We start from the raw sequence: 23,590 nt of genomic DNA, 5'->3' as shown, positions 1-23,590 counted from the left end.
GGGGACTCCAGGTGAGCTGGTAGGTCGTCATGCCACGGTTTTGTCAGCAGGTTTAGCCTGCCTTCTGTTTGCTGCTTGTGAGTGGCCTCTACCTTTGCCCCCACTGGAAAGGATTGTGATCTAAATTAAATAAACGCTGGTCCCGAAAAACCACTCCTAACCTGTGGAATGGCTCTAGTATAAGGAGTAGGCAGAAAGGTGGACTTCCCTGCTGTAGTTTGCGAAATCCACTTGTCCAACTCTGGACCGAAAGGCATCTCACCCCCAAAAGGGGATGGATTCTACCGCCTTCTTGGCGTCAGAGCCTCCTTGCCATTCTCTGTCTAGCTGATATGGTTGATGCAGAGATGCGCAATGCTATCCTGCTAATATCCTTAGAGGTTTGACACAAGTATGAAGCCGATTCCCGAATGTCTTCCGCCAGTTGGGTAATTTCTTCCAAGCTATGTTCCTCCTCGATAGCCTGTACAATACGTCCAGACCATGCTCCCATGGCCTTGTTTACCCAAACACAGACGATCGTAGGTCTGTGTTGCACCAGCTGTTACAAAAATCGACTTTAAAGCTGTATCAACCTTATGATCTGAAGCATCCTTTAAAGTCGTTACAGTAGGAATTGATAAGATTGTCTGCTTTGACAACCTGCCTAGGGAAGCATCCACTACTGCTGGAGTCTCCCACTTATCCATTACACCCTTAGGTAAGGGGTAAGTTACTTAAACCGCTTCGGAAAATGAAAACGTTTATCAGGGTTCTTCCAAGCCTCCTCCATTAGAGATTGGAGAGATTTAGGAATGGGAAACCCTGTACACTTCTTTTTTTTTTTTTGAGAGTCGAATAACTCGAAATCCTCTGGATCCTTAACTTCTTCTACCTTAAAGTTTAGGATCTCTTTCATTGCATCAATTAAGGAATCCAAACCCAAGATTGCAGTGTCCTCTTCCGGAAAATCGGTGTCCAGGTTAGATTCAATTAACTCACTTTCTGTATCAATGAGAAGACCCTCCTCCTCTTTCCGGCATAATAGGAAGAGGTCTTTTAACTGCCTTGCGCACATTTGTTTCTGTTTGTGCGGGCGGTGTTAACTTCATGAAAAATTCTTCCATCGTCTTTGAGAATCCCGCAGTCCATTCCGATTGCTGCTTGCGTGATTCTGCCATCTCCTTGGAGATTCTATCTGCAAGGTTTTCTTCCCATGACCTAGACGGAGCACTGCTCCCAGGTGGAGCGTCCTTGTCTAAGCAGGAATCGCACACCCCGGAGCTGCCAAACCGCGTGCTCTTCTCGTTACATTTCGTGTAAACGTAATAGGTCTTTGGTGCCTTAAACATGTTGACTAAACCCCATACCAGACTATGTTGCAGCACTTTCACCCTTTAAACTAGGAAGAGAAAGACTGTGATAGAAGACGGAAGCAAAGGTATTGGATTGTCTGGCTGGTAACCCTTGCTTCTTTTAAATGGAAGAGAAAAAGAAAGAAAAAATAAATAAATACATTTTTCACGGGTGGTCTTCTGTTTGCCGGCGGTCGGGCTCCCGGCGCTCAGTATACCGGCGCCGGGAGCCCGACAGCCGGAATACCGACAATTATTTTCCCTCGTGGGGGTCCACGACCCCCATAGAGGGAGAATAAAATAGTGTGGCGCGCGTAGCGCGCCACCGTGCCCGTAGCGTGGCGAGCGCAGCGAGCCCGCAAGGGGCTCATTTGCGCTCGCCAAGCTGTCGGTAAGCCGGTGGTCGGGCTCCCGGCGCTGGGATGCTGGTCGCCGGGAGCCCGACCGCCGGCCAGCCGTAGTGAACCCTTTTTCACACCAGCCTACTTGCAACCCTCACACACCCAACTGTACGTCAGTTACGATGGTAGAGTTGGTATCCACTTGCTTCCCCGTATTTTCTTCAGGATCTTTGCAATAGAAATCCTTTGAAAATATAAATAATAATAATAATCAATTTTCAGGAGATCCTCATAGGATTTATATAACTTTCACCAGCAGAGGGAGCTGTAACTACACAAAAATCCTTTTTTTTTTTTTTTTTTTTTATTATGAGGGGGAGGGCTCATCCATGCCCCGTAGATTTGGCGCCTGACTGGAAATAAAAAGATGGCCGCCCTTGCAATATTCTAGACACTTCATTCCCTGAGAATGCTTTCTGACCACTAACTCTGCGCCGCTGTTCAAAAGGGAGTTCTGGCGCTAGTATCCGAGCTCCCTCTCTTCTGTGACAGAGCGCACCGTTTACTGTGCGCTCTCGATCCCCGATGGCCGCCCCCGCGCGCGACCCAAGGAATCTCCCCAGCCGCGCGGCACTCACTCACTGTTGTCCGCTGGTCGGCGCGCTCCGGGACCGCTCTCCTCCAGGTCCCGTAGCGGCGCCTGCTGACAGGGGATACAGGCCCGGCCCACACTGCGTGACCGCTGGTCGGCGCACGCCAGTACTGCTCTCCTCCAGGTCCCGTAGCGGCGCCTGCTGACAGGGGACCGCTGGCCGGCGCGACGTTGTGGGGATATGATATCAATTATAGCGGTCTCTCTGCTGGGAAAGCCTTTTTGTAATCTTAAAAACAACCAGTACTCACGGTTGGCGCGTTTAGAGAGATGCAGACCCCTTTAGCTGGAATCCTCGTCTCTCAATGCTAAACTTAGTCCCCCTTTTATTAGGGGGACGCAGCCTTTTTCTCTGGTAAAGCCTGCACCCCCTTTCATTTAGGTGGGATCGGGCATTTACCATTTTGTCTTTTAAAACCTGCACCTTCCCTTTAGTTAGGAGGAATTGGGCCAGTATAAATGGAAAAAAAGAAATAATAAATAAATAAATAAATCTTCAAAGAGCAGGAGCTCCCTTCTGTTCTGTACCTCCTAGGCACAATTTTCCAAACTGTGGGAGGAGGGATGTGAAGGGGGAGGAGCCGGCTGTGCAGACAATGCTAATTTTAGATTGTGCCACACCTCCAGTTGCAAGCTTCACATCCCTAATGTATAGGACTCCAGTGTCCCCTAGTGGATGAAAGAGAAAGGTAGAACTGTTGTAATTGAGGAGTGGGAAGGCCATTGTCCTGTGGATCAATTCACATGGACCTAAGATGTAGTAGGTTGTGTGTTGATAAAGGAAAGAGAATGTATGAGTTTAAACAGGCATTATTACATATCATTTACAGTACTTTGCAATTAACACAAATTTTATGCAAGGGCTACTAACTGTGAAGGACAATTGCCATTGTCACTTACCTTAATCATGACAGTCTTGGCCGTGCCTTGTTCACCAATGAGTAAAACTGCTTTCCCTTGTTTCATAATGGTATTCATAAGGAAATCTGTTCGAACATTATCAACATTTGGAACAAGGATTGAGGCATATTCTGGTATTGAGTCCTTTGGATAATTAAACTCAGGAACCTGTGTGGAAAGAGCAAATTAAACACTATGATCCATGACACAAAAACAATTTTTTACTTAATACAGTAGTGGACCATATTTTGGTAAATATGATTATCTGCTCAGTTCTTTTATGGGTCATTAACAATGCAGTTTACATGGCATCGTAGTCATTTATTCAGACAAATAATGTCTACATAGCAATGTTTAAAATTACTAACATTACAGAGGATTTCTTTCCTATTAAGAAATAAAATTAATTTGTTCAAACTGTGGTGCATACATGGATTGTATACTGCTGTTTTAATGGGTTTATTGTTGTGTGTTGCTACCTGGGCTTGTATCTTTATGTTAAGTGTGTATGTAGGCACATAGTGGGTAATTCCAAGTTGATCGCAGCAGGAAATTTTTTAGCAGTTGGGCAAAACCATGTGCACTGCAGGGGAGGCAAATATAACATGTGCAGAGAGAGTTAGATTTGGGTGTGGTGTGTTCAATCTGCAATCTAAATTGCAGTGTAAAAAATAAAGTAGCCAGTATTTACCCTGCACAGAAACAAAATAACCCACCCAAATCTAACTCTCTCTGCACATGTTATATCTGCCTCCCCTGCAGTGCACATGGTTTTGCCCAACTGCTAAAAAATTTCCTGCTGCGATCAACTTGGAATTACCCCCATAAATTGTTGTACTTTGAATTTCTGTTGGGTTCTAAAAGCTGTGAGACAATTTTATGTTAACATGGCTAATACAATACATTCATTTAAAATGCTGATTTTCCTACAGATTATAGCATTTTATCTACAACATTTCTTTTATCATATAGAATATAAATAAATAAGCAGAAGAAATAACATTTTTTGGGATAATCCCTAACCTTTTTGGACCAATGTTCCCACTGTCCTGTTTCATTAATAACAAACTCAAAAATAGTTTCATCTCCATTAACAGAAGGAAGCTGGAGAGGGGCTTCGTGTGTACGAAGAAAATTTTCCATCTTCATACGATCCTCAAGCTCCAACAAGGCTCCCACTGACCACATTACTGCAAACACAAAGAGGCGCGCCACATGTTCCTGGCTGGGCTGTTTCTCCTCCTTGTCGGAGAGAAGGCCCTAGAAGAAAGAAGAAAGCCATTAGAGATACAGTATGCTAGAACAATATATAAATGCTATAGTATGCAGGAATGCCTTTTAGGTACCTCTTATTGGGGGGGTATAGGGGGGTATTCAATTAGTGCGGTTTTTTCAACCAGTTGAAAAAACTGCATTTTTGTCACCCGTTTTTAGGTCAAATTTACATTCAACCTATTCAATGCCCGTGCTGTTTTTTCGAATAGTCGAATAATCTGGTATTGGCGAAAACCAATTCGCTGCCGATACACGTGTTTTGGCGAATTTGCAGGCGTTTTCGCCAGTTTTTGTCGCAATTTTGGCCCATGTAGATTGAACAAAAAAAAAAAAAGTGAAATGGCATGGGTGAAAATGGATAAAAAAAAGGGCGAAAACGGACGCCATTTAATACCCTGTGTCGAATTAGTGCCGTTTTTTCGACCAGTCGACAAAACGTCACTTAATTGAATACCCCTATTAGAGTGTTGCCTTGTAAGGGTCTTTTAGGAGGCCACAAAAATTCAGCCATCAAGAAATAATAAGATTTTACACTTACCGGTAAATCTATTTCTCGTAGTCCGTAGAGGATGCTGGGACTCCGTAAGGACCATGGGGAATAGACGGGCTCCACAGGAGACATGGGCACTTTAAGAAAGACTTTAGACCAGGCATGTCCAAACTGCGGCCCTCCAGCTGTTGAGAAACTACACATCCCAGCATGCCCTGACACAGCTTTTGCATTCTCTGACAACAAAACTGTGTCAAGGTATGCTGGGATATGTAGTTTCACAACAGCTGGAGGGCCGCAGTTTGGACATGCATGCTTTAGACTCTGGGTGTGCACTGGCTCCTCCCCCTCTATGCCCCTCCTCCAGACCTCAGTTAGAGAAACTGTGCCCAGAGGAGATGGACAGTACGGGGAAAGGCTTTTTGTTAATCCAAGGGCAAGATTCATACCAGCCACACCAATCACACCGTATAACTTGTGATAAACTACCCAGTTAACAGTATGAACAAACAACATAGTCTCGGTCCAAACCGATGAACTATAATATAACCCTTATGTAAGCAATAACTATAAACAAGTCTTGCAGAAGAAGTCCGCACTTGGGACGGGCGCCCAGCATCCTCTACGGACTACGAGAAATAGATTTACCGGTAAGTGTAAAATCTTATTTTCTCTAACGTCCTAGAGGATGCTGGGACTCCGTAAGGACCATGGGGATTATACCAAAGCTCCCAAACGGGCGGGAGAGTGCGGATGACTCTGCAGCACCGATTGAGCAAACAGGAGGTCCTGCTTAGCCAGGGTATCAAACTTATAGAACTTTGCAAAAGTGTTTGACCCCAACCTAGTAGCAGCTCGGCACAGCTGTAGCGCCGAGACCCCTCGGGCAGCCGCCCAAGACGAGTCCACCTTCCTAGTGGAATGGGCCTTAACCGATTTCGGTAACGGCAATCCTGCCGTAGAATGCACCTGCTGAATCGTGTCACAGATCCAGCGAGCAATAGTCTGCTTTGAAGCAGGGCCGCCAACCTTGTTGGCTGCATACAAGACAAACAGTGCTTCTGTTTTTCTGATCCTAGCCGTTCTGGCCACGTAAATTTTCAAAGCCCTGACCACATCAAGGGACTCGGAATCCTCCAAGTCACGTGTAGCCACAGGCATGACAATAGGTTGTAGGTTGGTTCATATGAAAGGATGAGACCACCTTAGGTAGGAATTGAGGACGGGTCCGCAACTCCGCTCTATCCATATGGAAAACCAGATAGGGGCTTTTATGTGATAAAGCCGCCAATTCCGAAACTCGCCCAGCCGAAGCCAAGGCTAACAACATGACCACCTTCCAAGTGAGATATTTCAACTCCACTGTTTTAAGTGGTTCAAACCAATGTGACTTAAGGAAACTTAACACCACGTTAAGGTCCCAAGGTGCCACCTGGGGTACAAAAGGAGGCTGAATATGCAGTACTCCCTTTACAAAGTCTGTACTTCAGGAAGAGAAGCCAATTCTTTTTGAAAGAAAATGGATAAGGCCGAAATCTGAACTTTAATGGAGCCTAATTTTAGGCCCAAATTCACTCCAGTTTGTAGGAAGTGAAGAAAACGGCCTAGACGGAATTCTTCCGTAGGAGCATTCCTGGCCTCACACCAAGAAACATATTTTCGCCATATTCGGTGATAATGTTTAGACGTCACGTCCTTCCTAGCCTTTATTAGCGTAGGAATGACCTCATCCGGAATGCCTTTTTCCGCTAGGATCCGGCGTTCAACCGCCATGCCGTCAAACGCAGCCACGGTAAGTCTTGGAACAGACAGGGACCTTGTTGTAACAGGTCCTGCCTTAGAGGAAGAGGCCACGGATCTTCTGTGAGCATTTCTTGCAGATCCAGATACCAGGTCCTTCGTGGCCAATCTGGAACAATGAGAATTGTTCTCACTCCTCTTCTTCTTATTATCCTCAACACCTTGGGTATGAGAGGAAGAGGAGGAAACACATATACCGACTGGAACACCCACGGTGTCACTAGGGCGTCCACAGCTACCGCCTGAGGGTCTCTTGACCTGGCGCAATACCGTTGTAGCTTTTTGTTGAGACGGGATGCCATCATGTCTATTTGGGGTAGTCCCCACCGACTTGCAATGTGCGCGAAGACTTCTTGATGAAGTCCCCACTCTCCCGGATGCAGATCGTGTCTGCTGAGGAAGTCTGCTTCTCAGTTGTCCACTCCCGGAATGAACACTGGAATGAACACTGCTGACAGAGCGCTTATATGATTCTCCGCCCAGCGAAGAATTCTGGTGGCTTCCGCCATTGCCACTCTGCTCCTTGTGCCGCCTTAGCGGTTTACATGAGCTACTGCGGTGATGTTGTCTGACTGGATCAGAACTGGTTGATTGCGAAGTAAGATCTCCTCTTGACGTAGGGCGTTGTATATGGTCCTTAGTTCCAGGATGTTGATGTGAAGACAAGTCTCTTGACTTGACCAAAGTCCTTGGAAATTTCTTCCCTGTGTGACTGCTCCCCAACCTCGGAGGCTCGCGTCCGTGGTCACCAGGATCCAGTCCTGAATGCCGAACCTGCGGCATTCCAGGAGGTGAGCACTGTGCAGCCACCACAGGAGAGATATCCTGGCTCTGGGAGACAGGGTGATCCTTTGATGCATTTGGAAATGAGACCCGGACCATTTGCCCAGTAGGTCCCATTGAAAAGTCCTCGCATGGAACCTGCCGAAGGGGATGGCCTCGTACGATGCCACCATCTTCCCCAGGACACGGGTGCAGTGAAGCACTTAAACCTTTTTTGGCTTTAATAGGTTCCTGACCAGAGCTATGAGCTCCTGAGCCTTTTCCATCGGAAGAAAAACCTTTTTCTGTTCTGTGTCCAGAATCAGACCGAAAAAGGTCAGACGCGTTGTAGGAACCAGCTGGGACTTCGGAATATTGAGAATCCAGCCGTGCTGTTGCAACGTCCTCACTGACAGTGACACGCTGTCCAGTAACTTCTCTCGAGATCTCGCCTTTATGAGGAGATCGTCCAAGTATGGGATAATTGTGACACCCTGCTTGCGCAGGTGCACCATCATTTCCGCCATTACCTTGGTGAAAATTCTCGGGGCCGTGGAAAGCCCAAACGGCAACGTCTGAAATTGGTAATGACAGTCCTGTACCGCAAATCTCAGGAACGCCTGGTGAGGAAGAAAAATCGGAACATGAAGGTAAGCATCCTTTATGTCCAGGGTAACCATCCAATCCCCTGGCGATGACCGCTCTGAGCGATTCCATCCTGAACTTGAACTTTTTCAAGTACAGGTTCAGGGATTCCAGATTCAAAATGGGTCTGACCGAACCGTCCGGTTTCGTAACCACAAACAGGGTTGAGTAATACCCCTTTCCTTGCTGGAGAAGAGGAACCTTGACTATCACCTGTTGCAGGTACAATTTTTGAATTGCTGTTAACACTAACTCCCTTTCTGACGGAGAGGCTGGCAGAGCCGATTTGAAAAACCGGTGAGGAGGCATCTCTTCGAATTCCAGCCTGTATCCCTGAGAAACAATCTCTATTGCCCAGGGATCCACCTGTGAGTGAACCCAGACATGGCTGAAAAATCGAAGACGTGCTCCCACTTGATCTGGCCCCCCCCAGGGAAGCCCCAGCGTCATGCGGTGGATTTTGCAGACATAGGGGGGGACTTCTGCTCCTGGGAACTAGCTGTGTGCAGCTTTTTTCCCTTGCCTTTACTTCTGGCAAGAAAGGACGATCCCCGTACCTTTTTGCTTTTATTTGAACGAAAGGACTGCATTTGGTAATGTCCTTCTTAGTATGTTGTGGGGGAACATAAGGTAAAAAATTCGATTTACCAGCCGTAGCAGTAGAGACAAGGTCCGAGAGGCCTTCTTCAAACAACTCCTCCCCCTTGTAAGGCAACGACTCCATATGCCGCTTTGAGTCGGCATCCCCCGTCCACTGTCGGGTCCACAAGAGTCGCCTAGCAGAAATAGACATAGCATTTATTCTGGAGCTTAGTAAACAAATGTCTCTTTGAGCATCCCTCATATATAACACAGCATCCTTGATATGCTCTAGGGTCATTAGAATGGTATCCTTATCTAGGGTCTCAATCTTCCTAGACAAGGAATCTGTCCATGCTGCAACAGCACTACAAACCCAGGCCGATGCCATAGCCGGCCTAACAATAGTACCAGAATGTGTGTAAATGTACTTCATGGTAACTTCCTGCTTACGATCCGCAGGATCCTTGAGGGTAGCAGTATCCTGGGAAGGCAGTGTCACCTTCTTGGATAAGCGTGTCAACGCCTTGTCTACTTTAGGCGAAGATTCCCATCGTATCCTGTCCTTTTGTGGGAAGGGATACGCCATAAGAATCCTTTTGGGAACTTGTAGTCTCCTGTCTGGAGATTCCCAAGCCTTTTCGCACAATTCGCTTAGCTCAAATGAGGACGGAAAGGTGATCTCAGGCTTTTTCTATTTATACATGTGTACCCTCGTGTCAGGGACAGGGGGTTCCTCAGTAATATGCAAAACCTCTTTAATAGCAATGATCATGTAACGAATACCTTTAGCCACTTTTGGCTGTAGTTTTGCACCCTCATAGTCGACACTGGAATCTGAATCCGTGTCGGTATCTGTGTCAGTGATCTGGGATAATGTGCGTTTCTGAGACCCAGAAGGTCCCGGTGCCACTGGGACAGGCATGGTCTGACTACCTGACTGATCCCTAGCCTCAGTCTTGTCTAATCTCTTATGCAATAAATATACATTAGCATTCAAGACATTCCACATATCCATCCAGTCCGGTGTCGGCGTTGCCGACGGCGACCTGACAATCATGCACTCCCCCCTCCTTCTTAGGCGAGCCTTCATCGTCAAACATGTCGACACACGCGTACCGACACACTCCACACACACAGGGAAACTCTTTTCTGAAGACAGGTTCCCCTTTAGGCCCTTTGGAGAGACAGAGAGAAAGCATGCCAGCACACACCCCAGCGCTATATGACCCCGGGGAAAAACACAGAATGTTTACCCAGTAGCGCTGCTGTAATGTATAATCGCCAATTATGTGCCCCCCCTCTACTTTAAAACCCTCTTTCACCGTGTGTCAAGCAGGGGAGAGTCTGGGGAGCTTCCTCTCAGCGGTGCTGTGGAGAGAAAATGGCGCTGGTGAGTGCTGAGGGCGAAGCCCCGCCCCCTCGGCGGCGGGCGTCTGTCCCGCTCAAACTTAATAAAATATGGCGGGGGCTCTTTTATATACATGTACAGTGCCCACCTGTACATGTATATAGTCATTTGCCATAGGAGAGGTATTCTATTGCTGCCCAGGGCGCCCCCCCTGTAACCCTGCACCCTTACAGTGACCGGAGTGTGTGAGGTGTATGGGAGCAATGACGCACAGCTGCAGTGCTGTGCGTTACCTCAGTGAAGCACCCGAGGGCTTCTGCCGCCTCAGTAGTCTTCTTTCTTCGTTTCTTCCGGCTCTGTGAGGAGAACGGCGGCGCGGCTCTGGGATGAACGCCCAGAACGAACCTGTGTTCCACTCCCTCTGGAGCTAATGGTGTGCAGTAGCCGAGAAGCAGAGCCTATCATTTAAGTAGGTCTGCTCCTCTCTCCTCAGTCCCTCGATGCAGGGAGTCTGTTGCCAGCAGAGCTCCCTGAAAATAAAAAAAAAACCTAACAAAATGCTTTCTTAGCAGGAAACTCAGGAGAGCTCCCTGCAGTGCACCCATCTTCCTCTGGGCACAGTCTAAAACTGAGGTCTGGAGGAGGGGCATAGAGGGAGGAGCCAGTGCACACCCAGAGTCTAAAGTCTTTCTTAAAATGCCCATGTCTCCTGCGGAGCCCGTCTATTCCCCATGGTCCTTACGGAGTCCCAGCATCCTCTAGGACGTTAGAGAAAAATATTGTATAAACAAAGTTGCAAAGGAAAGTTCAAGCCCGGGATGTTATGAAAGCCGACAATACCGTCCGGAACATTATCGCACCACATAGGACATTATAAATGTACACCTATTTCCCGCAACTCAGCTAATGTAATGGTGTGCATCTATTTCTGTATATCAGATGAGAGTTGTTGCTGTATTTAGACTAGAAAACGTCTGATATTTCCGGACCAACCAGAATGCATCCTGTTTGCAGCGCTTCATTTTAGAAGCAAACCAATGTGAATAGGACGCACAAGCAGCTTCTGCTGTTTAAAATGATATGCAGCATGCCTATATTCTGTCAGTAATAGCAACTGTATCTGCATACAAAATGTATTCTAGCCAAACATTGTAACATAATTTGGAATATAACCATGCCATATATGATTTAAATCAGCATAAGATGCTTGTGAATCCTAATAAATTCCTGGCTTATTACATCAGATGCATTTTCCTGGGCAAAATGTGCAAAAAGGACATATACACTAGACAGACTATTTTTGGAGATCAAAGTTTTTTAGTTTTTTTTTTTATTGGGGGGTCCCCACTCCCCTAGGGAACCCCGACCAGAGGTGACTAGTTGGGGGGTGATGCTTCGGCCGCAGGGACCTGTATAAAAGTGTCCCCCTACGTCTCTCCCCCCCCCCCCCCCCCCCTGTATTTTTGGAACCAGGGAACCCCTTCACATTATTTTTTCCTGTATTTTAGAAACAAGCACCGGCTCAAACAGCCCAGGGCTGGTTATGCTTTTGGGGGTCCTGCACATCTTTCTTAACTATTTCTTTAGTTTTCCTGACAGAAGCATGCACGTATCTCACTGATCTGTGCGTGCTTCTGTCAAACTCGCACAATGTAATGAAACATCACATTACATTGCACGAGTTTTCATTCTAGAAGACTCGTACTACATCGCACAGCTAATAGCCTCAAACTTAAAAACTCGCAGGCTATTACATAGGGCAAGTTTGGGGACAAACTCGCACCTTCTAATGTGTGAGAAGGTGCGAGTTTGTCTCGCAAAAAAAAAAACCTGCACCCCATTACATCACGCCATATATGTCCAATAAATGTAGCTATTATATGTATATAAAATATATGTTCATATTTTAATTTGTAGCTCAGTAACTCCCTAGGTAAACTCTATGTACCTACCTGGAGCAGATCAATAGCTTGCTTAATATACATGCACTCCAATATTGGCATCTTTGGAGACACAGCCGTAAAGACAAAATTGATCAAATCCTACGGAAAAAAATATGGAACAAAGAAAAAAAGTAAGAAGTGGTTTGTTCAATCTGGTTCAGTCCTGTTCATTCTAACATTTCTCCAGGGTCATTCGTCTGGGGGATTCTCCATTCATTGGAACTGTGAGAGGAGTAACAGGAATGATCGATAAAGAAGTTCCAAGGTGTTCCATTCGTTTGAGCATTAGGAGCTTTATTAAAATATTTTTAGAAGACTGAAGTGAATTAGAAAATTGTCACATTTCAATTGCAATATTTCACTTACTTATAACTAGTGATGAGCGGGTTCGGTTCCTCGGAATCCGAACGCCCCCGAACTTCACCCATTTTACACGATTCCGAGGCAGACTCGGATCCTCCCGCCTTGCTCGGTTAACCCGAGCGCGCCCGAACATCATCATCCCGCTGTCGTATTCTCGCGAGATTCGTATTCTATATAAGGAGCCGCGCGTCGCCGCCATTTTCACTTGTGCATTGGAGATGATAGGGAGAGGACGTGCAGCGTTCTCTCAGTTGTGTTCAGTGTGCTGCAAATATCTGTGCTCAGTGTGCTGCAAATATCTGTGCTCAGTGTGCTTGCAAATATCTGTGCTCAGTGTGCTGAAAATATCTACGTTCTCTGCCTGAAAAACGCTCCATATCTGTGCTGCATTGTAGTATAAAGTAGGAGGACAGTGCAGAATTTTGCTGACCAGTGACCACCAGTATTAAATCAGTACGGTACAGTAGTCCACTGCTCTACCTACCTCTGTGTCATCAAGTATACTATCCATCCATACCTGTGGTGCATTTAAGTTGTGCGCAGTATATATAGTAGGAGGACAGTGCATAATTTTGCTGACCACCAGTATATAATATATAGCAGTACGGTACAGTAGTCCACTGCTCTACCTACCTCTGTGTCATCAAGTATACTATCCATCCATACCTGTGGTGGAGTTAAGTTGTGCGCAGTATATATAGTAGGAGGACTGTGCATAATTTTGCTGACCACCAGTATATAATATTTAGCAGTACGGTACAGTAGTCCACTGCTCTACCTACCTCTGTGTCGTCAAGTATACTATCCATCCATACCTGTGGTGCATTTAAGTTGTGCGCAGTATATATAGTAGGAGGACAGTGCATAATTTTGCTGACCACCAGTATATAATATATAGCAGTATGGTACAGTAGGCCATTGCTATTGATATATTACTGGCATATAATTCCACACATTAAAAAATGGAGAACAAAAATGTGGAGGGTAAAATAGGGAAAGATAAAGATCCACTTCCACCTCGTGCTGAAGCTGCTGCCACTAGTCATGGCCGAGACGATGAAATGCCATCAACGTCGTCTGCCAAGACCGATGCCCAATGTCATAGTAGAGAGCATGTAAAATCCAAAAAACAAAAGTTCAGTAAAATGACCCAAAAATCAAAATTAAAAGCGTCTGATGAGAAGCGTAAACTTGCCAATATGCTATTTACAACACGGAGTGGCAAGGAACGGCTGAGGCCCTGGCCTATGTTCATGGCTAGTGGTTCAGATTCACATGAGGATGGAAGCACTCATCCTCTCGCTAGAAAACTGCAGTGCCACTCCTAGGTGGGCCAGGTGTTTGTGTCGGCCACTTGGGTCGCTTAGCTTAGTCACACAGCTACCTCATTGCACCTCTGTTTTTCTTTGAATCATGTGCTGTTTGGGGACTATTTTTTAAATCTGCCATCCTGTCTGACACTGCAGTGCCACTCCTAGATGGGCCCAGGTGTTTGTGTCGGCCACTTGGGTCGCTTAGCTTAGTCATCCAGCGACCTCGGTGCAAATTATAGGACTAAAAATAATATTGTGAGGTGTTCAGAATAGACTGGAAATGAGTGGAAATTATGGTTATGGAGGTTAATAATACTATGGGATCAAAATGACCCCCAAATTCTATGATTTAAGCTGTTTTTGAAGTTTTTTTTTTTTTAAACACCCGAATCCAACAAAAAATTTTCAGGGAGGTTTTGCCAAAACGCGTCCGAATCCAAAACACGGCCGCGGAACCGAATCCAAAACCAAAACACAAAACCCGAAAAATGTCCGGTGCACATAAAAAAGATAAGAATATTAGATAATTTATTTAATCAATCAAATTATACTTAGATAATATTTAATCACATTAATTTTTCCGCTGACAGTTCAGACAGCCAGATATCATCTAGCTCTTGTATATCTTTCATGTCCCTACTGCCATACAAGTATATGTATTATATATTATACATTAGAGGGCGGGACGTATACAGCCTTGGGAAAAAATAAAGTGGAGGAGTTGCCTAAAGTAGCCAATAAGTTTCTAACGGTTATTTCAAAGACTGTACTAGTAGAGGTGCACTAACAGAGGAGGAGGCCCATGTGTAGCCGGGCCCCCGCCTCTGTAGCTGGCAACACAATAGTCTGAGCACTTAGGGGCAAACACTGTATTGCACATGCGCAGTTCTCCCAGTAAATGGCGCGGTAGCCATTGTCCTGGTGATTTCCTTACTGCACATGCGCAAAATTCTGGAAAAATAGCTGCAGCTCCATTTTCCCAGTGATTTGTGGAGAGGTGCTGTCTCTGACGGGGGACTCCGGACAGGCATGTACTGAATAAATGGGTGCACTGCACCCATTATATATACGCCACTGTGTACTAGAGAAATGATAGGGGTCAATGTAATTAGTGTGGCAAGCGTAGCGAGGCACCGTGCCCGCAGCATGGTGAGTGCAGCGAGCCCGCAAGGGGCTGCATTACGCTCGCCACCCCTGTCGGGATTGTGCTGGTCGGGATTCCGGTGTCGGTATTTCGACCGCCGGAATCCCGTCCAGCGGGATTTCATACTGATTCCGTTTGATCATAGGAAGATACATAGAGACACATACAAACTTTTGCATTGGCACCTACAAAGTATCTAGTTATTCATCTGGACCTGCTCATTGTAATGTGTTATAAAATCAACTGTAGGGCATTATGTTACATAATATGAACAGAGCATTGTAATGTGCCACAATGTAAAGTGGAGGCACTGTAATGTTGCATAATATGAGCGGTGGACACTGTGGGGCGAATACAAATGTTTTGTGGGCACCCATCAAAGCAATTCAAATTTCCATCCCCCCAATCGGGCGCGAGTGCTGCGTGTGTACTACCATTTATGCTGGGCTTAGCTGCGCAAAGTGGCTAAACCGGTCTAAAGTACTGCTTTGGGCGCACATACTCCCATTTGGTTGCTCAACATACCGATTAATCACACATTTCAGCACACACCTCAGTAGGCTGCGAGCTGAAATGCGTCTTCGCCCCCCTCCAAAGGATGCTATTTGTGCCCAAACGGAGCAACAATTGAATAGCTCCGTTGGGTGCCATCTAGTGGTAGCCCAGGGAACAGCAACTGAATTCCCCCTGTACAGTATGTCATATTGTGAATTGCTGTACAGCAGGGGTGGGGAACCTTTTTTCTACCGAGGGCCATTTGGATATTTATAAAATCCTTCGGGGGCCATACAAAAATTCTCCACTTAAAAAATGACCCTGCCCCCCAGTAGGTCTGCCCCTTAGAGGTACTGTGTGTGCGCGCCGGAGGCGCGCGCGCGCCAAAAATGGGTATGGCCAGTTAAAATGGGACGTGATACACATATGCCCCCAATAGTGTGGTGCCAGATCCACAATTGCCCCCACAGTGCCAGGTATACAGATGCCCCCACAGTGCCAGGTATACAAATGCCCCTCACAGTGCCAGGTATACAGATGTCCCCACAGTGCCAGGAATACAAATGCCCCTCACAGTGCCAGGTATACAGATGCCCTCACAGTGCCAGGTATACAAATGCCCCTCACAGTGCCAGGTATGCAGATGTCCCCACAGTGCCAGGTATACAAATGCCCCTCACAGTGCCAGGTATACAGATGCCCCCACAGTGCCAGGTATATAAATGCCCCTCACAGTGCCAGGTATACAGATGTCCCCACAGTGCCAGGTATACAAATGCCCCTCACAGTGCCAGGTATACAGATGCCCCCACAGTGCCAGGTATACAAATGCCCCTCACAGTGCCAGGTATACAGATGTCCCCACAGTGCCAGGTATACAGATGCCCCCACAGTGCCAGGTATACAGATGTCCCCACAGTGCCAGGTATACAGATGTCCCCACAGTGCCAGGTATACAGATGTCCCCACAGTGCCAGGAATACAAATGCCCCTCACAGTGCCAGGTATACAGATGCCCCTACAGTGCCAGGTATACAGATGCCCCTCATAGTGCCAGGTATACAGATGTCCCCACAGTGCCAGGTATACAGATGCCCCCCACAGTGCCAGGTATACAGATGCCCCCCACAGTGCCAGGTATACAGATGCCCTGCCCTGCCCCCCCTCCCCTCCGTGCTGCTTACCGTGCTACTTTCGGCGGGACACGGAGGAGAACGCGGCTATGTTGGGCAGCGGCGGCATGTAGGACTTGAAACCAGCCGCCGATTCGAGAGCCAATCAGAGCTCGCGGACCGGCAGCCGCGGCTTCTGATTGGCTGCCGGTCCGCGAGCTCTGATTGGCTCACGAACCGGTGCCTGGTTTCAAGTCATACACGCCGCCGCTCCTACCCGACAGCCGCGCTCTCCTCCCTGTTCTGACAGCTGAGACACGCTGCCGCCGGACTGAGCGGCAGCGTGTCTCACTGACACAAGCTGGTGGGCCAGACCAAACGGCTTCGCGGGCCTTATACGGCCCGCGGGCCGGAGGTTCCCCACCCCTGCTGTACAGCATAACGTTTACTGGCAGTCTTACAATGTGACATAATGTGAACTAGGGCACTACTATTGTTCATAAAATAAACTAGGACACTACTATGGGGCATAACATTAACTAAGGCACAACTATGGTTCTGAAAATGAATTAGGGCACTATTATGGTGCATAAAATTAACAGCAGCTGCGGGAAGTGTCTCTCTAGAAGCATTTGGACCGGGGTCGCTTTACAATGTTTCTATGACGCACACAAAGTTCTGGCTACACCCCTGACTTTACCAATATACATACATATATATATATATATATATATTGATTGCTTACTTGCTGTGGATTTTGGCAAAGAAGTAGAGGCATCTGTTGAACTATTATACCCCTATTGGACTATATTGAATGTATTATACAATTACGTATTTCAGAGGGAGCATGTTCACTCCGAGTTCGTATATACACAGTACATGTTAATTAATTGTTTATTATTACTATCACTGGTAATATTATTAGTTTGACACTTTTATTTTATGTGCTAAAGTAGTTGTAAGGTTTTATTTAACCTTACTTTTTCTTCACTTGTAAACCTTTCTGTACGCTCACAGAAGCAGCTGTAAAACAGACACAGCATGCCATTGTATTTAATGAGAATGCAGAGTAATTACAGCAGGTACAGCCTAATAACTGTGTGAAAAAAATGAACATACACTGTGTTCACAGGAGATGTCCATGAGACACAAAGGCTCAATAAATCACTGCAACATCTTGGCAAGAAATATGGCATGTTGTGCATTTGTATAAGTATATACACTATTGTTAAAAGCTCACACTGTACACTGTATAATACCCATTTTCCACTGCCGCAATAAGCCAGTTATTGCTGGGTCTATTCGGGTCGCAGCTCAGTGGAAAAGGGTCCTTGAAAAATTAGTGTTCCACTGATCCCAGAATCCAACCTGGGCTACCAGCATAAGGCTGCAGTATACCTGGGTCTTTTTAAAAGCCTATGGAAAGCCAGGTCACCGGTGCTTGGAAATGATGTCATCTCCAAGTGCCAGCACAGGGAAGACCTGCCACTAACCTGGCTCCAGCCTGCGATGTAAATGGGGATTCAAGCTGCTGTGACATGGCTTGAAACAAGGGGCGTGCGGTGAGCTAAATGGCTCAAGAGGCACTGGCTAGCACCTGAGCCAGATTTACATGCAATATATGAGCCAAAGGGTTCATGTGAGCATTATACACAGGTGCAGCAGTATATTTTGTGAGTTTTGGTCAGAGATGTGCGTAAAAGATAGGCGGGGAGGCACTGCCTCACCTGCCATAGACTTTTTACTCCACAGTTTTGGATATAAAATGATTAGAATAATGCAAATAAGATATTTCAAACAAATTATTTGTATTTTTCATATGCTTTATAAAGACAAAACCCTGGCACAAACGTTAGTATGACGGAGAGGCTCTGCCTCTCCTGCGTCACCCCACCGCACGGAAACCGGTGTTCAATAACTTGGCTTAGACATGGGATTTTAATGTAAAAGGGGTATTACTTTTTGTGATTTTTATTTTACACTATACTTAAAAGTGACACTGTTACTTAACCAGACAGGTATATTGCACTTTACTGCTACATAATACACATTAATCACACTTAATTAAAATTAATAAACCACTTCTGCCTATATAAAATGTTATATATTCCTTGCTGTCTTCTCTTTAAACTTTGTTGTTAGTCAAAATGTTTGAGCACAGGGTACAGCGCCCAGGACCAATTAAAACCTACAATGGGCAATGCATTACAGAATGACAAGAACAAGGCATGATAAAGAGGTACACAGTGGTTGCAACTACTGTGATCACCTGTCTAACAACAAGTGATTCGAGCACACACTCCATGCCACCATCAGTATTTTCATGCCGTATACAGTAATTGTAAATGGGGTATCGGGCAGAAGGAGCATAAACAGATATTTGTGAGCACAATGGGTCAGATGTATTAAGTCTGGAGTGATAAAGCAGTGATAAGTGGAAGGTGATAATGCAGCAGCCAATCAGCTCCTGTCATTTTTCAAACCCGTAATGATTGGCTAGTGCATTATTAGCATTATCAGATCTGCGCCATGTTTGGCAACAGCTCCCCATTAACAGCCAGAAAGACAATATACAGAATATACAGTATTTTGTATCTGCATTTGCCCTTAAAATCTCTTCTTGCCTTCTGACAGTTACTGCACTGTATGTTCATTACAATACTTAAAGCTTGGAGAGAGGTAAAGTACTAACCAATCAGCCCCCAATTGTCATGTTACAGGTCGTGTTTGAAAAATTAAGTGAAGTTGATTGGTTGGTACTTTATCTCTACGCACTATGGGCGTCATTCCAAGTTGATCACTCGCTGCCGATTTTCGCAGCGCCGCGATCAGGTGAAAAAATGGCATTTATGCGCATGCATATGAGCCGCAATGCACACGCGCGACGTACAGGTACAAAGCTCTTTGTGGTTGTGCTCAGGTTCTAGTGAAGTTTTCCTTCGCACTGACGGCCGCAAGAATATTGACAGGAAAAGGGCGTTTCTGGGTGTCAACTGACCGTTTTCAGGGAGTGTTTGCAAAAACGCAGGCATGGCTGGGCGTTCACTGGGCGGGTGTATGACGTCAAATCCAGACACGAATAGGCTGAAGTGATCGCAAGCGCTGAGTAGGTTCAGAGCTACTCTGAGACTGCACAAACTGTTTTTGCAGAGCTCGGCTGCACATGCATTCGCACTTCTGCTAAGCTAAAATACACTCCCCAATGGGCGGTGGCATAACGTTTGCACGGCTGCTAAAAATTGCTAGCGAGCGATCAACTCGGAATGACCCCCTATATCTTTTTTTAAGATGATGCACAGCTTCGGCACAGGTTCCACAGTGAAGCATGATCATACACTCAAACCTGACCACACCCCCTAGTAGCAGTACCCGGCCAATCTCTTGGTGGCAGGTGAGGGGTCCTGACAATCACAACCTCCCCACCCTAATGTCACCTGCAGCAGCCTCCAGGTCTGACCAAAGGCAATAGTGAGCTGTGAGCCCCCTTCTCTTCTTTTTTTCAATCTAAAATATGTATATTATTGATCATATATTAGCACTTATTGTTACCTTTAGTCAATCTAATCAGTTATTTATGGCAGGTGTAAAATAATGCACCTCACAACATACATTATTTGACTTAGTAGGCAACCTGTACATTTTATATTAAAATTACATAGTCAATTAACACCACTTTAAGCAATCTGGTGACAATAGACTTACTTTAAGAAGAGCTCAAAATAGTAATAGGTGATTGGACAGAGTCTACAAGCCAAGTTGCATAATGTGAGGAGTGTGCAGAAATGTGCTAGTAGTGTATACCTGAAAGACACTGTCAAAACACTTCCATAGGACATCCTGGTGAACAGCAGGCAGTGTTTGCAGCCAGGCCTTTAGTACAGGCCTCCAGTCAAGCACCGATGAACTCATGAACACCATGCCATTTCGGGATACTGTGGCTGGAGAGGCATTATCAATATTGTGAGGTTCAAACACAATTTTGCAGTTGGGTGCCATTGGAATACGGTCCCCATTAGCCAACGTGAGAGTCTTGTTGTCATCAAGAACAGAATTCAAATTTTCAATCCATATAGCATCTACAGGACCGTCCAAGACTATCCATATATGTTCTCCCTGGAAAAATATATACTCAATCAGATGTACATAATATAAACAGCTACGCATTAATATCATATCGTGTATTGCATGCATTCATTTATTTTGTGTTAGAAAGTAATGATGCAAAGAGTATATAGAAACAAAGATAAGAGTATACTGTAATACAAATCATAATCTATAAAATATATAAGAACAAGATGAAATGTGCCTTTGGGCGGTTAATAAGAGAAGGGTAGATTATATGTTATGGTGGAAAGAATTACAAGAAAGTGATGAGATGCGTGGTGTAATGTGGGATAGAAGGCAGAAGGGTTTCTCTTTATCCTTCAAAAGATGATTCAGAGCCTAAATCAGAGGTGGATGCAGTTGCAGTCACAATTGCAATTTTTCCAGATTCGTTACAATAATATGCAAATGCTAGTAACAGCTTTCCCCTTCTGTACTAGCGTGTACTGGAATGTGCAACCACTGAGAAGCCCACTTGCAATGACCATGGACTGTGTAATTCCGCCGATGGTTCTAAACCACTAACCACTGGTGCACCATTGGCAAATGCACCAGCCAATAGCAGGTGCAGTACCTCTTTCCTGAGCTCTGGCTACACATGGGGGTATATGCAATTAGCGGCGAATCGCGGCAAATTATCGGCCGTTTTTTAATTCGACACAATTCGACCGTCCAATTTCGGCAAGTGGGTGCCGAAATTGACCATATTCAATCAAAAACGGATTCGACAGTCCCGCGGCCGAAAAACGGCCGATTTGACGGATTTTGATCCGGTTTTTTAAAAACGGGAAAAAACGGGAAAAACACGAAAAAAAATGGCGTGGGGTCCCCCCTCCAAAGCATAACCAGCCTCGGGCTCTTCGAGCTGGTCCTGGTTCTAAAAATCCGGGGAAAAAATTGACAGGGGATCCCCCGTATTTTTAAAACCAGCACCGGGCTTTGCTAGCTGGACAGATAATGCCACAGCCGGGGGTCACTTTTATACAGTGCCCTGCGGCCGTGGCATTAAATATCCAACTAGTCACCCCTGGCCGGGGTACCATGGGGGAGTGGGGACCCCTTCAATCAAGGGGTCCCCCCCCCAGCCACCCAAGGGCCAGGGGTGAAGCCCGAGGTTGTCCCCCCCATCCAAGGGCTGCGGATGGGAGGCTGATAGCCTTGAGAAAAATGACAGAATATTGTTTTTTCCAGTAGTACTACAAGTCCCAGCAAGCCTCCCTCGCAAGCTGGTACTTGGGGAACCACAAGTACCAGTATGCGGGAGAAAAACGGGCCCGCTGGTACCTGTAGTTCTACTGGAAAAAAAATACCCAAATAAAAACAGGAGACACACACCGTGACAGTAAAACTTTATTTCACACATGTCGACACACATACATACTTACCTATGTTGACCCGCCGACTGCCACAGTCTCCGACGATCCGGGGTACCTGTGAAAAAAATTAGACTCACCTGATCCAGTGTCCGGGAGATAATCCACGTACTTGGTAAAAAAAGAAAACGCATACCCGACCATGCCGGATTGAAAGGGGTCCCATGTTGACACATGGGACCCCTTTCCCCGAATGTGCCGGGACCCCATGTGACTCCTGTCACTGAGGTCCCTTCAGCCAATCAGGAAGCGTTACTTCCGTGGCGCTCACCTGATTGGCTGTGCGCGTCTGAGGTCAGATAGCGCATCGCACAGCTCCCTCCATTACTTTCAATGGTGGGAACTTTGCCGTCAGCGGTGGGGTTACCCGCGGTCAGCCGCTGACCGCGGGTGACCCCACCACTAACCGCAAAGTTCCCACCATTGAATATAATGGAGAGGCTTTGCGATGCGCTGTCTGACAGCTCAGAAGCGCAGCCAATCAGCAGAGTGCAAGGACGTTGCGCTCGCTGATTGGCTTAAGAGACCTTTCAGTGACAGCAGTCACGAAGGGGTCTCTCTGCATTCGTGGAAAGGGGTCCCATGTGTCAACATGGGACCCATTTCAGTCCGCTGGCACGGGTTTGTCGTTTTATTTTTTGCCAAGTACGTGGATTATACTCTGGACCCTGGATCAGGTGAGTCTAATTTTTTTCACAGGTACCCCGGATCGTCGGAGACGAGACGTGCCAGTCGGCGGGTCAACATAGGTAAGTATGTATGTGTGTCGACATGTGTGAAATAAAGTTTTACTTTCACGGTGTGTGTCTCCTGTTTTTATTTGGATATTTTTTTTCCAGTAGAACTACAGGTACCAGCGGGCCCGTTTTTCTCCCGCATGCTGGTACTTGTGATTCTCCAAGTACCAGCTTGCGGGGAGGCTTGCTGGGACTTGTACTACTACTGGAAAAAACAATATTCTGTCATTTTTCTCAAGACTATCAGCCTCCCATCCGCAGCCCTTGGATGGGGGGGACAGCCTCGGGCTTCACCCCTGGCCCTTGGGTGGCTGGGGGGGGACACCCCTTGATTGAAGGGGTCCCCACTCCCCCAGGGTACCCCGGCCAGGGGTGACTAGTTGGATATTTAATGCCACGGCCGCAGGGCATTGTATAAAAGTGACCCCCGGCTGTGGCATTATCTGTCCAGCTAGTGGAGCCCGATGCTGGTGTATAAAATACGGGGGACCCCTACTCTTTTTATCCCCCGTATTTTTTGCACCTGCACCAGGCGCAGAGCCCGGTGCTGGTTTTAAAAATACGGGGGATCCCCTGTCCATTTTTCCCCCAGATTTTTAGAACCAGGACCGGCTCGAAGAGCCCGAGGCTGGTTATGCTTTGGAGGGGGGACCCCACGCCATTTTTTTCCGGGATTTTACCATTCCATCTAAAAAAAAATATATATATATTATTTTTAAAAATATTTAAAAAATACTTGTGCCTCCAAAAAAGACAAACCAAGTACCTAATCCCTTCTAATATAAATAGATATGCTATTACCAATAAAAAAAAACCATTCAAAAAAACGTTTTAAATTTTTTTTATTAGTTTCACCCACCAAAGTGTGGCGGATTGA

At 46.2% G+C, this 23,590-nt stretch overlaps 1 protein-coding gene across 1 annotated transcript in view; it reads right to left on the bottom strand.

Annotated features, from left to right (window-relative positions):
• Nucleotides 1-23,590, bottom strand: part of LOC134929613 (dynein axonemal heavy chain 5-like) — an 837,675-nt gene that overhangs the window by 389,416 nt on the left and 424,669 nt on the right. Inside the window, exons 48-51 of the mRNA XM_063925200.1 lie at nt 20,301-20,612; nt 12,082-12,171; nt 4,251-4,487; nt 3,228-3,395 (exon numbers count right to left, since the gene is read on the bottom strand). Coding sequence (XP_063781270.1) covers nt 3,228-3,395; nt 4,251-4,487; nt 12,082-12,171; nt 20,301-20,612 — 807 coding nt within the window. The remainder of the gene's footprint in view (nt 1-3,227; nt 3,396-4,250; nt 4,488-12,081; nt 12,172-20,300; nt 20,613-23,590) is intronic.

This window comes from Pseudophryne corroboree, chromosome 5 (assembly GCF_028390025.1).
Source record: "Pseudophryne corroboree isolate aPseCor3 chromosome 5, aPseCor3.hap2, whole genome shotgun sequence".
NCBI lineage: Eukaryota > Metazoa > Chordata > Amphibia > Anura > Myobatrachidae > Pseudophryne > Pseudophryne corroboree.
The sequence above is the reverse complement of the archived record's forward strand: the minus strand, read 5'-3'. Positions and strand labels throughout refer to the sequence as shown.